The sequence below is a fragment of the Dendrobium catenatum genome, unplaced genomic scaffold, assembly GCF_001605985.2.
Source record: "Dendrobium catenatum unplaced genomic scaffold, ASM160598v2 fragScaff_scaffold_243, whole genome shotgun sequence".
NCBI lineage: Eukaryota > Viridiplantae > Streptophyta > Magnoliopsida > Asparagales > Orchidaceae > Dendrobium > Dendrobium catenatum.
The window spans coordinates 277790-292790 of NW_021318705.1; the positions used below are offsets into that span (position 1 = coordinate 277790).

General features: G+C 34.8%; 1 protein-coding gene across 1 annotated transcript in view; it reads right to left on the bottom strand.

Annotated features, from left to right (window-relative positions):
- Positions 1-15001, bottom strand: part of LOC110094707 (histone-lysine N-methyltransferase ATX4) — a 36214-nt gene that overhangs the window by 9701 nt on the left and 11512 nt on the right. Inside the window, exons 14-18 of the mRNA XM_020820004.2 lie at positions 6030-6094; positions 5225-5426; positions 2002-2088; positions 1828-1878; positions 1664-1753 (exon numbers count right to left, since the gene is read on the bottom strand). Coding sequence (XP_020675663.1) covers positions 1664-1753; positions 1828-1878; positions 2002-2088; positions 5225-5426; positions 6030-6094 — 495 coding nt within the window. The remainder of the gene's footprint in view (positions 1-1663; positions 1754-1827; positions 1879-2001; positions 2089-5224; positions 5427-6029; positions 6095-15001) is intronic.

Genomic DNA, 15001 nt, shown 5'->3' on the forward strand with positions numbered 1-15001 from the left:
CATTGTAATAATATTTTTAAACTTCTTCTTCCCGCTTGCATGAATGTTGTGGATCCGGTGGCGCGACGTTATACTGTGGATTGTCCATTTCATACAGGTCGATTGTCGTGTACTACTTGTTGCTTTCTGCAGATGGATTGTAGTGCACTAACGAATCTCCTGCTTTTGCATAAGCTTGTAGGAACTTGCATTCGTTGCATTCTTTCTGCATTTCGTTGTGATTTTGTTCCTTACAATACATACATCCACTAATACTACAGATACAACATGTCATCTATGGGTAGATGCAGAAAGACTTCAGTAAATGTAGTATCTTGTAGTCAATTCTAGTCTACGGATGAATACATCCACTACTGCTGCAGGTAGATGTATTCATTCGCAGACTGGAATTGACTACAGGATATTGCATTTACTGAAGTCTTTCTGCATCTACCCATAGGTGGCATGTTGTACATACATCTGTATTCGTAGAGAGATTGTATGTATTGCAGATCTTTTACCCTTGCTTGCAAGGGATCCATCGCTCCTTACTTGCATACAATATGCAACATAAATTACGCCTGTTGCATTTGTTACATATCATTCTTGCTTCATCGATGAGCATCCCTACCAACATCATTACTTGTAGGGTCAAATGTATTTGCTTGTGTCTTGATGTGGATTGTAGGTCATAATTGCATTCTTTGCATATTAATCTTCAGCACTAGTAACGAACTGCAACTTTTATTCGCAAACTGGCTGAGGTTGACTGGAAGGACGTTGTAATGTCTGTTGTACGTGACATGGCGTGTATTTATGAATAACTTCTTAGATACACCTTGATGGATCAAGCTACTACTAAGGTGCTTCGTGCTCTACCTGTGATTAGATCATAATTCTCTCTTGATTGTCGTTGATTTCACTCGACTGGATAAGTGACTTGTACTTCTGCTTTTTCATTATTGAGGAATTTGACATGTCATAAAGACACCTCAGTAAGATAAAAATTTCAGTCATTTGAGACAAGCATCTTTGTTGCTTTGCCCCTAACTCCCCCCTAAGCTGCTTATCTTCTTGCAGGAGATGAAACTGGTTTTCCAAGTTGTCCAAATTAATATTCTTTGAGTGGGTAAGCGACTCATGCTCTTTTTGCATAACACACAATGAACTTTCAAGGTTCAAAATTTTGTTGACAGATAGATATTTTTCCTTCACTAGATCTAAATTTTAGCCTTCCAATGCGGCATGTGTGGTCTCTAGATTTGTAAGACTTTGTTGAATGCTCTCTAACTGAGAGATCAGATTATTCTTTTGAACAATGAGATCTGAGTTTGTATGAGAGAGAGATTGAAATGATTTTCCAAGTCTCTTAATTTTAAGCACAAACCTTCTAGTTCAACATTTGCATCATGAAGAAGAGCCGAAGGCCATCCGCATGCTCTGGGAGAAGAGACGCGAGAAAGGATGGTTCGACGCCGTTTACAGGATTTTTGGCAGGATTCGGCGCAGGATATGGGTATGGGCATGACAGGTAATGATTTTAGCCATTTTTTATAGGCATATTTTTGTTTCTTCTTCCCTGGCTATAGCTTAGAGGTCAACATATATATATATATATATATAGACACCACACATGCATAATATATACAGATACACACTAAATCATTATTGTTTGCTGACATACCATTTCTCCTTCTTGAATCTTTCTACAAGCAAACAGGCCCCATCCATGAATTCCAGATCTACCAAAACATACTCTACTTCTCTCAGTCGACTGAAAGAAAAGCAGCTGAATGTCAAACTATGAAATAGCATGTAATAATGGACGTACAAAGGGAAAAGAATAACCTGCAAATAACGAAGGTGCTCCCTGAATGTTGAAAACGATTTCTTCACATCCTGTTAAGGGACGCAAGAAACTTATTAAAAATCAAATCGACATGCTTTGACGGTTACGGACAAGGTCCCATCATCCAAATTTAAGTTAAACTAAATGCAACAGCAGTAACAGAAGAAATATACCTTAGATGCATTCAAGCATTCAATTTTATCTAAAGAATGATGCAGTGAACCTCTCACTTGGTGCGGGATGCCAAATTCTCTGTTTTGCTAAAAAAGTAAAAGACAAAAATATTGCGTTAATGATGTTAGAAGATTTATCTGACACATCAACGATCACAGAAAAAGTTAGAATAAAATATCATTTTTTTAATAGAAGGAAATTTGCCATATTTATGAAGTAGAGAATATTGCTATCCATTTAAAAGCTGCATACTAGAGTTGTTATGGTCTAAATGGCCCGTATTTGAAAACAAATAATGATACCGAATTTAATAATAACAAGTCAAACGATCAATAAAGTGTTCATAAATTGCTATAGAATTTCAATACCTATGCTATGGCTGAACAAACCTTTAATCCAATATCACGTGAAAATGCAATGGTGTGAATGATGAGCATAATTTAAAATAAAAATGGCTAAACATATCGTTTCAACTACCTATGATTGATGAGCACGATTTGAATGTCTAAGAACAAAATGACAGCTTAACTATAATCAATTCAACAGTAGTAATTTTATTTAACCAAACTGACAAAAAATAGAAACAGAATAAAACTGAGTTCTTCAACATAATCTTCATTAGCCTTCTCCCAACTATTTGGGATTGGTGAAAAAAAAAATTAGATTCCAAGTATATTTTCAATAAAAATTAGATTCCATCAAATATCAACTATATTTGATATTTTAAGAATTATCCTTTTCTTATTATAGAACGTTGAAATATATAATGTATTAAAGGAGAATTAGTATGATGAGTTTGCATATTAATGCAATGTGATGAAGGATGGTCCAAATATTAAGTGTCAAGTGAGAAAAAATTTTAGTTGAAGTGGATTCCACAGTGCCACATCATCTTTGCCAACTCACTTTGCCAAATGATCAAAGCCCAAGTCAAAGAAAACATGTCCAATCATTTTTTTGCAAATTCTAAAGTATTATTTTATCATCCAACAACTACATTCAATGGATTTAAATGTCTTTGAATTTTCAACATGGAGTTATGTAGTCAAATATAGGTTCTAAGGCGCATTTCTTGTAGAATGGCAACGTATCACCCGTCAGTCTTCGGAAGAGTCCAATGCTAGCGGCTTTGTCTTTTTTTTTTCTCCTTATTTTTCTAACCGCCGCTTCCCCATCTCTCTTTCTCCTATTGGCCGAAAACTCCACCCAAACCCTAGGCCAAAAGACACCCAACCGCCGGCCCAATCCCTTTCCCAAAGCCGTCGGCCATCATCCATCCCTTGGCTCCAAGATTCAAAATCTAGTATTCAAATCCTTTCCTAAATTAGCTCCCTTTAATTTTGGAAACTATTTAAATTCATATTCAATTGAATTTGAATTTGAATTTTACTTCCTAAATGAGGAAAACTATTTTAGGGAACTTGCTCAAATCATGCAATTTTGAATTTTAAATAAGAATTGATTTAAATCCACTTTCCTATTTTAAGATTCTAAATATAGCCACCTTTAACCCCTCATATCAATCACTCATGATCATGCTACCCGTCGACCCTACCCCCTGATGCGAACATCGGCACGAAGATCTGGCGCATCTATCACAGGAGGCGTCGTAAATCGACGGCTCTAATTTAAGTTGTAATTTATGAATTATTTTCTGCAATTTAGTTTCTATTTTATGTTATTTTCTATTTTACCCCTAGGTTAATTTATTTGAGTGTTGTAGCCATTCAACTTAATTTGGGTGATTTAATTTCGGGCAGTTTTCAAAAATTCAAACTCCACTAATTTGAAATTTGAACTCTTTCCTAATTTATCATTCAATTTTGGAAAGTTACTAAATGAATTTTATTTGAATGTCAAAGTCAAATAGGGTTTAATCATTATTTCCTATTCTCCCAATATTGCTTTTGGAAACTAATTTCAAATCCCGTTACATTGCCTCCAATAGATTTTTCCTAAGCTCTATTTCCTATTCTACTTCCTAAAACCAGAATTGGAATTTGGAAATAAAATTTTCCCACTTAATGCTATTCCCGTAACCCACCAATGCCAAACCTGTCACGGGATAATGCAAGTTGATTTCCCAATTTAATTTCCATTTAATTTTCCCTGTGGTCCCGCCGTTTCCCTCTTCTCCTAATTGCTCCAGCAAGAAATTTCCTTCACTCCAAAGCTTTACTCTTATTTCCTAAAATCAGAAATCATGTTTTGAAAATAAAATTCCCTCTTTTTCCTGTGACCCGTCTCTCCCCTCCCTCTCATAACCCCCCTCCTCCTTTACTTCCCTTTGCTGGAACTCCATAGCTCTTGCTGCAAGTCCTTCCTCCCCACACATAGAGTTGGGATTCCTTTCAGATTTCTGAAAGCAGAAAATCTGAAATATTTCAGATTCCATTAAGAAGAAATCCCCTCCTTTGCAACGCCTCCTTTTTTCCGTTCTACATCACCCCCCTTCCTATTACCTCTTTCCCTCCACTTTTCAAATTGATTATTGAAGGCATTCCTTATTCGATGCATCTTAAGTTTGGAAAGTTTTTAAATTCAAATTTAAATTAATTTGAATTTGAAATTCTTTCTTAAAATAGGATGAATTATATTAGGAGGCTTTTCTTAATTCTCTCAATTTGAATTTAATTAAAGACTTGTCATAATTCCCCTTTCCTTATCTTAATAATTCAAGTTTGAAAATTCCTTAAGTCCACATTCATCGTATGTGGACACATTCACCGTATGTGGACACATTCAACATATGTGGATGCCTTCTCTTTTTCCCCTCTTTTGGTCGACCCCCTCTGTTCTACATCAGCAGCCCAAACAAAACCAACCTACACCACTCCAAATTATTTGATATACCACAAGTTGCCTAAAATGGGCCTACCATAGCATAACTGCCTGAATAGAGGTCAAAAAATTGACAAAACTTTAATGTCAATATTTTAAAAAATGTGAATTTTCGGTATGGAAAGAGTGTCCTTCAGCAGGCCTACACAAAAAAGATGCCTTTTGCTCTCAACAGAGAAGCAGAAAGATCTAAATGAAAATGCCCAACAAGTTACATTAATATTTACACCAAACACACATGCATCAATCCAAGGAAATTCAAGTTGTTGACACGCAAATTAAAAAATTTGAAGCATAAAATAATACACAGCATTAGCTTCTAGAAGCACAAAAATGTGAAGAAAAAAAATAAAGGCATTCATTAATAGTATAATGGTACACCTGATTTTGCATCTTGTTATAAGCTATGCATCTTGCAGCATCTGAGGGGCTAGACTGATTGTTGGGTAACACTAAATTGAGGGGAGCATCTTTCTTAATTAACCGTGAGCCAGATTTCTTATCATTATTCTTGAGCAACTTTTTGCTAGAGAAGATACCAGAAGGCGTGTGTATAATCAAAACAGTGTCTGGGTTAGGTGCCCTGCACAGGAAATAGAAATCCCAATCAAATAAAGTCAGTTGAAGGATAATGGATGCTCAACGTCAATAATGACCATGCAATGGAAATAGATTCCCATTTTTATGTACGCTATAAAGCTGATTTGAACTTCAAGCATTCCATATGAACAATGGCAGCACAAAAACTTCAAAAAAGCCTTTCACTTCCGACAAACTCCAACACTTATCCAGCATGCTAAGAAATCATGACATATATTTTACTCCAAAACTAGAGTCAGAAACTGCCAAAACATGCCCCTACCTTTTATGTTTATATTATGTTCCTATGCCCTAGTCATGTCATTTTCATGTGTCCAGTGTCCATACTTCATAGACAGACATTTGAGAATTTGTGATACAGTAGTTATGCTTTTAATGTTTCCTATATGCATATCAAATGAAAGTACATTGGATACCAAAAGCAGGTACATCTATTAACCTTGGCAAGTGTATGTGAGAAAGAGAGAGAGAGAGAGAGAGAGAGAGAGAGAGAGTATTAGGGATAGAAAATTTTATAAGAGCCAATAAAAACAGATACTAATGGGTCAAAGGTAATAAAATAAAAGATAATAATACATCTATTTACCTGTGGAATGAACAAAATGATAGCTTTTTTGTTGTCTGTATTCCATTCTTCTCAAAGCAATGTAACTGCAATATAACGGCATGTGTCAAAAAGCTATGATTTCCAATTATTTTAAAAGTTTGAATGGTGATTTCAATTGATTTTAGATCAAATAAGATGATCAACGATCTGGATTTCTAGAATAGGATGCGAAAAGTGATTTGATCATCCTTCAGAGGTAAAATTTTCAGCAGCACAACATTTCAAAATGTCAAATTTTGTACTAATCAAAAGCATGATAAGAAGTACAGAGAATATTAACTGATATATTTGACAATACTATTTGCTATAGGAACTATTCTTCCTCTTGACTTGGAAATATTTAAATTTATTTTGTGATAACAAGGTACTTGCATTAGCCAGTAAAAGATGAAAAAGTACATTCCTGCTGCTGCTGTACAACTAAATATCTGTCGCTTGAAAACTGAATGGCAGCAATTTCGTAGAAGTTGAAGTTCTTTATTGGGTCGTATATATATATACACACACACTAAAACCAATTCTACCAATGAAAAGTAATTAGATCACTTCCACTTCCAGCTTCCAGGTTTATTATGCAACTCAAAGCATTATCTAATCTTCCTATCTGACCATCCTCATAGTCCATGAATAGGGCTGGGCAAGGGCTCAATGATTTACCAAAGCAAGTGACATGGCAATGATTTTGCTCTGGCTTTAAAACACTCAACAGACTTTAGTACCCACACATGGGCCTTCGCAAAAAATGTAAGCACTTCATAGAGTTTGATTAGGGGGCTAAATTAGAACCATACAAGCCACCTCATCACACGACATTTAAAAAAAAAAGTAAATCTTAATATACTTGAATTCAAGTCGTGGATTGAGGCAAGGCAATAAATGAAAAGGATTTATTATTAGGTGTGGGTAACACATACGCATACAACCAATTAAGATGTTATATATAGTTATTTTGCATGTATTATCTGTGTACTCCCACATGCCAATAATGATTTCTCTGAACAATAGGGAGCATGCCGCGCCCTCCCACTATATCATCAATCAAAAACAAGGAAGCATAATATTCATATACTGCCCATTTATAAAATTGTCAAATCTTGCATATAATGTAGGGTGTAGAAGACAAAAAGAGGTGTAAATACAAAATAATCATAGTGAAGAAGAGATGAATTAAGAACATAAGAAGAGAGGTGCATGAGATTGGACAGAAAAAAAAAAATCAAATTATGAGAGAAGGGGACTGCAACTCATGTTCAGCCTTGTTGAGCTTAGTATGGCATCCCAAAAGAATAGCCAACAAAGAGAGAGAGAGAGAGAGAGAGAGAGAGAGAGAGAGAGAGCTCATGCTTTCTTCATTTACAGCTGAATGCCTACTAGAAATAAAAATAGAGATAATTTTATGGACAATCTAATCCTAATAAAATTGACAAAATGGCACACCTGTTCAAATGACTAATTTACAAGAGGTATTCGGTTATATTGACATCAAGTCATCAACAAATCAAGATTGATAACTGAAATGTGTATCTCACACTGTGCAAATCCCGTGGCTAGTAGAGAATTCTATATTGGAGAGTATAAAGGCTGTTGGGGGAATACCCACAACTCCACAAGTCCTTAACTCTATCAACTAGTTAGTGAAATCCATTACAAAGGAAATCCACCGAAGAAGATAGGGATGAATGGGAAGTCAACCATGAGGGCAATGTAACAAAGGGGAGAATAACACCATCAACATATCAATAGAAGGTTCTCTCTGTAAATACTCAAGAACATTATCATTAAACTTGGATGAATATTTATGAAGGTTTGCAGGCCTTTTGTTAGGCATACTCTACTTAACTAAATTGATTAAAACGTCAACTTTTTTCCTTTCTTTAGCGCTTATGAGTAGGCAGCTTGGGTTAATGGGATCAAACCGGTTGGGTTAGCATTATCAGGTTAATTGGATTAGATTAAAGGGTTCAGTTTCATTGATCCATTTAAGGTGGGTTTGTCGAATTGCATCGATTGAGGTTAACCCATTTACGAAGAGTTTAGTCTACTAGGGGTTGCTAAACTCTTTTTTTTATAGCAAGATTTCATACTCAGTAAATAAAAAAGTACAAGATCGAACAATTGTGAAGAATTCTTAAAACAACTTACATCAACAAGGTATAAGAGACCATCTAATGATAAGACAAGAACCCAAGAGACTCATATAAAATATCTTGTTTGAAGTATGATAATACTTAGTATATGAAGATATATTTTCTTTATATTTATGATTCTTCTAGCAAAGAGTATTTGAAACATTTGTCAATTTGATCTTCAACACAAAAATGCTAACATCGGAATCATCAAATTGTCAAGCTGAAATACCAATATGCCCAATAGCACAATGATCAAGAGAAGTTAAAATATCATATGGATCCAGATCATTGATTTTGTATGTAGATTAGGTGCCAACCAGCTCCAAGGGACTAAGGGCACAAGGAAAGGCTCTTATACCATGACAATATTTAAAACAAGTTCAAAACTTTTTAAGACACTAGACTAGAAGTAGTTGGGACTGCAACCACAACAATTGAATGCGAGGTATGCTCATCTGAATGCTATCCACCATCCTGATTGCCAGGATCAATAGCAGATGAATTCTGTAATTCAAGATTGAAGCAACTAGTGAAGTTATGACCAAAATTTTTACAAGAAGAATAGTATGGAGGAATGACTTAAAATTCTACCTTCTACCAAAAACCAAAATTAATGAAATCAATCCAAATCTCCTTCTCCAATGAGATAGTGACATTGATTTCTACCAAGACCTAGCCACTGAAGACCTAGAAAGCTTAGTTGTCATAACATCGACTTGAAGTGATTTTGCAAAAAATTATCTAAGAGAAAACATAGTGGGTTGATTAAAATAATAAATTTGAAGTCGACGAAAAGCAACCCAAATAGGAGCAAGTAGTTTCTCTATACAACAAAATGAGGAGACCGCTTAACATCCTCAACAAAAAAGCATTCACGTTGTATAATCTCCTTTTAAAAAAGAACGGAGTATAAGAATATAAAGGGAATCAAGAAGCCCGACAGAAAATCAATCTCAAATCAGAAATTCGAATAATCTCAAGATTACGAAGGCCCCAAAAAACTTGCCAAAAATACTGAACGAGAAAGAGAAAGAAGATGCCAACTCAAAATATCTCATTATTTTTAAGGGCTGATTTACCGTGAAAAATGGCAGGCAGCTTATGTTGAATTGGAAAAGAACCTTGCTGAAAACATATGAATAAACACAGATGAAGCAAGATGAAGTTCCATCTTCCCACTAATAGCCTCAGCGAAATAACGAGGAACATATGCAGGAGGAAAATCCATAGCAACCGATTTCGTAGGAGAGGTACGGGGATTCATCACAATGCCGATCACCAGCAGTGCACGTCGCTGGGTGAGTGGATGCGGGAAAACCCGACATAAGCGGCTGGACCGCTGCCCTAGATGGCGACTAGAGCGCCAAAGGAGCAAGCCAAGAGTGTAAAAGTAACTGGATGCTGGCGCCAGGCATCGACATCAGAAAATGGACTGAACATGGCCGAAACTGGCGCAAGAGACTACGCGTGGGAGAGCACATTAAACGCGCGAGTGGCAAGCGCCTCGTGCGATGGCTGGGGCCTACATCACCCCCACACATTGGCAAATTATTAGGCCGGAGTCTGATGTGATCAGAGACCAATAAAAATTTGTCACGTTATCTTAAAAATATATTGTGTTCGGTATCGAGATCGGTACCGCTCGGTACTGAACTCGGTACTGCTCGGTACTGAACTCGGTACCGCTCGATACTGAGCGTAACTGGACGGTTCTCCCATCCGGTGTCCGCACAGAATTCATCTGCTATTGATTTTTCAACCATTGGGTGAACAAGTTCAATTGTGTTGGTTGGGCTTGATTAGGTCAAGCTAAAGGTAGGCCACTTGGTTTGAATTGGATTTAGGTGGAGAAGGAAGGATAAATAAGCTTCTTTGTTTTTTAAATATCTATTTAAGAGAGTTTTCTCACTACTTTATTTTTAGATTCCTATCATACTAGTTTTTTGTTCCAGTTTTTTAATTATTTTAAAAAAATTTGTGATAAAATTTTATTTTTTACAATAAGTTAAACTATAATATCATAGTAATTATAAGAAAATTAATATTCAATTTTTTTTTAAAAAAAAAGCTATGATGCTAAATAATTAAAAAATATATATCCTACAATAACTTTATAATCACTTTTACAAAAAACTACAGTCATCATAAAACGAACCTTAAATGAGAGGCTCAATTATGTGGACATGACTAGGGTGTCGGATGTTTAGGTGTGCATATGGAGATAACAAAGGGATATATCAATCATTGTTTAAAATTGTGCAATATAAGGCTCGCCTTGAGGCCCGCCTCAACGCAATTCCAATGAAGAACGCATTGAAGCATACGCCTTAAACTTTTTTTTATGAGGCTTACGCCTCAGTTTGGTTGAGGCCCATCTTGAGGCACGTCACACCTCGCTGATGTAAGGCTTACGTCTCACCCTAATTATATATTTTTTTATTAAAACTTACATAAATCCTAAATTAAAGCCTAAAAAAATCACGCTTTAATGCACCCTCAAGCTATAACAACTTCCTCTCGATTGCATTGACCTCCAACCCTCTTTTTTCTCCATGGTCAACATCATCATAGCCGCCAAGGAGACAAGGATCACTTGAAACTCGCACACTACCACCACTTCCTCCAAAAATTTTGGGTATGAATCTCATCTTTATATTAATAAAAAAATATTTATGAAAGAGGAAGATGACTGGAATAAACAAAGAAAAAGTAAATTGGGAGACATTAAACTCCATAGGATGAGAGAGGGGAGAGATCAATTTATTGTTATGATGACAACTCAAATAAAAACCTCTTTAGTAATGACAGTGCAGATGAAATCTAAGTTTTTGTCAATTATTTTAGTTTTCTTAAGGAATTTAATGTGGATGAGAGGGAACTGAAAATGAAGGAATTTGGAGTTGAACTTGATATTATATGATACTTTTATGTTATTCATATATTTAATATTATTTTATTCTTATAATATTTAAATTTCAATTCTTTTTCATACAATTTATCAATTACTACTTTACGGCTTTTTTTATTTTTTTTTTCATGTGTATGTCAATTTGGAGTTCATAATTCAATAGAGAAAGGTAACATATCATTCTTTAAAATATTATTTGGGTATTATATAAAAAATCACTTTTAACATTTATTTTAACTTAACGCAATTTTTTTGATTTTGAGGCTTACGCCTCGAAATGCCTTAAGTCTTATGCCTCGCCTCACGAACAAAAAATGTCTCAATACCCAATTACACAATTTTAAACCAAGATATAAATGTTATTCTGGTAGGAGGGGTTAGGGAGCGTTAAAGTTTAGGATTACATGAACTTTGAATTTTATTTTAGATGATATTTAGGAGTGTTCAAAATTCATTTTCAGGCATAATTGAGTTTTCTTTTATTTGAAGATGGAATTCCATGATGTCAAAGGAGTTTGTGACAGAGCAAAACAAGGGGAAGCAAATTGTTAGAAGGTGGGTGGCTAGGGTAAGAAACTATAGGTGCATACTCACCTTCATAGGTGTTTAGCAGGTAGATGGCGGGTTATAGTGGAAGAACTCGTCCTTAAGGGGGGCCACTAGAGAACTCGTCTAATGATCAGAGAGTAACCACTCGCCTCAAGCTCGTGGGGAACTCGCCCAAAGTAATCAACATGTGCTCCCCAGCCGAGCCTACTAAGGAGTTAACCCATTGAAGGGCAAATCAAAGATTCCTCACCAAGCTAGCAACCCGGTGCTCGACACGTATCTGAACCACCACATCAGTCACTCGCTCCCTCTTAGAATGATGTTAGTGTAATAGCCATGAATTTAATTTCCCAAAATTCTAGGAAATTAGCCAAGTGAGCTTTGTGGTGTTGGGCTTGTGGGCGTTGTGACACTAAGCTCTCAAATTCTCTAGAATTGAGGGAGTTTTACAGCACTGGGTGTTGAGCACTATGACACGAGGTCAATTTTTCAAAAAAAAATAAAATATCTAGAACTATTATTATTAAAAACCTACACCAACCAATCTCCCATTTTAACGAACTTTCACTATGTAACTTTTGGCATGCGATAGATATCATTATTTTGAACATTTTGAATTGTTTGTATTGAAATTTTACTAGTTAGTTTTGATTATATGATATTTTATTTACAATGGTAAAGAAAGACTAGGTGCAAAATTATCAAAAGCTATTGTATTATATATGTATATGAGATATATGACATGCATATGGTTATTGCTCATTTGGAATACCTACATTTTGACATAATGCATTCATATTAATTAGCACGCTTGATAGATCTATATGTTATGATAATTGTATATTATGTATATAGGATATTTGCTATTATAATATACATTAAGCAATGTGAATGAACTGATGTGTTAAATGAGACAGGTGAGATTGATACTGATATGATAAATGAGATATATGACTGATAAGATATTTCATGAGAGACTGGAAATTAATGATTGATAGATGAGATAGAAGATACATAAAATCTATGATAAATAAGACATATGATAGATTTGATCAATGATAGATGAGACAAATGATAGATAAAACTGATGATACATAAGACAGATGATAGATAAGATCAATGATATATGAGATTAGACGATAGATAAGACCAATGATAGATGAGACATCATAGACATGATCGATGATAGATGAGACAAATGATAAATAAGATGGATGCTAGATAAAACCGATGATAGATGGGACAGATGATCGATAAAATAAATTATAGATAAGATAGATAATAAATAAGACCAATGATAGATGTGATAGATGATAAATAAGAGAGATGATAGACAAGATTGATGATAGATGATAGATAAGATTGATGGTAGATTAGACAGATGATACATAAGACTGATAATAGATTGATGGTAGATTAGACAGATGATAGATAAAATAGATAGTAGATAATACAGATATAGATAAGACCAATGATAGAAGAGGCTAGTGGCAGATTGATTAACTAATTGAATTATAACAGAAATAATGAAATATGACTAATGACTGATATGTAACAAGACTGATCGTGTACTGATACAAATAAATAGTATAAGATTGATATGAGCACGATATATTGCACATATAAGATGATGGGTTCACTTGATATAGAAAGAATTATTGTTTATATGAATGCAATTTTTTGCATTTTGTTTCTATTTTTTTCATTACTTTTAGTTGTAAGTATTAGTAACTTACTAAGATTTTTTGTTCATTATATGATTTTGACATGTTTATAGGTAAGGGTTATAAATCGATGGAGTGAGGTTGATTTGAGCGGTAGGCTTAGGTTTTCTTTATGCGTCTATTGGTTTTTTTCTTTTTTGGTCATGATATATTTTAGCGATGGGTTGTTATATGTTGAATATCATGACTATTAAATATGTCTTCTTCTTCTTCTTCTTCTTCTTCTTCTTTTTGACCAATGTGTAAATATTGGATGAATAGCAATGTTTAAGTTTTTCACTGTTTATATTATAAGAAATGAAATTGATAAACTTTGGCTAATGATTAAGAAGAAAAAGATAAAATTCATTCCAATTTGGGTCATGGGGTGTTACACTCAGGCACTCACTCTCTACTTGAGGGGTAATCCTCACCAGACTAAGCTACAAGAAAATGCCCACTCATGCTAACCTCGGCCTAACTTGCCACAGCTATCAAACTCGAAGTTTTCCATCCCGCGACAACACCTCACTTGCCACTCTCTTCTCTAGCGATCAAAGATCTCCCACACAAGTCATTGACAATATCAACAAACTCGCCAACCACTGATCCCCTTTCATCTCAACACTCGCCCACAAACTCACCCAAGTACGCCTCCTTTGTCCATTCAACATTACTAAGCTCACCCAAAGGTAGCCTGTCGAAGCCTTACAACCCCGTGTCCTTCAACTAATTAGAAGGCAAAATGTGTCTAGGGTAGCTTGCAACATTGTGCAGTTATTATGTGTAGCGTTGTGCTCTTTACTTTTTTTCTCTACGTGGCCTTCATAATTTTATAAATAAGATGTGATGATGAATAAATTATAATATATTTTTTATTAATTTTAGTGGATATTCTGTCAGTTTAAGATCTACAACTTTCTTGAGCATACTATAGAGCTTTTCTCTACTAGCTTAATTCTCATCATTCTTACAAGTCAAGCTAGCATGCCCACAAGTTTATCCTGCTAGTAAGGATTAGCTTCTTCTACGACTAAATTTGAATCTAATAATAAATGTGAAATGAGGATACAGAGGAAAATCTTGCTTTCTTCTTTTTTTGGAACTTAACTTTGTGTTAGTAACATTTGGTATTTTGGTGATGAAGTGAGAGCAATAGGGAAAGATGAGGTAGACCTTGAAACTTTTGATGCATAAATAAAGAAAATTACCAGTGAAGAGGAATAATTAAAGAGATAAACCCCAATGTTATTTTAAAGAGTACCAAAATATATAATTAATAGAATCGAATGATCATGTGTCTTCAAGTTATTTAAATTGGCTCTCTAAAGGAGAAGCCAATATGATTTTGCAGACCATGGAAGACAAAGGAAGTGGTGACAAGCGAGAGATTGAAACCTATGGGAAATTATATTTTTCTTTATTTCTCAGGATATTTATATAAACACAACTACAATGATGGGCTAATTTTAGAACAACACATATAGGTTAAAATGGAGATGTTCCTTAGGAATATCAAGCAATATTAGAATATCATGGAGAATTAAGATGTAAATTTTATATAAAAAAAAATGATTAGGCTGATGATTTATATCGCTCAATTTGTTAGGAGATTTAAGGCTTCGTTTGGGAAGGTTTTTTTACTGCTTCTTAAAGCAGCTT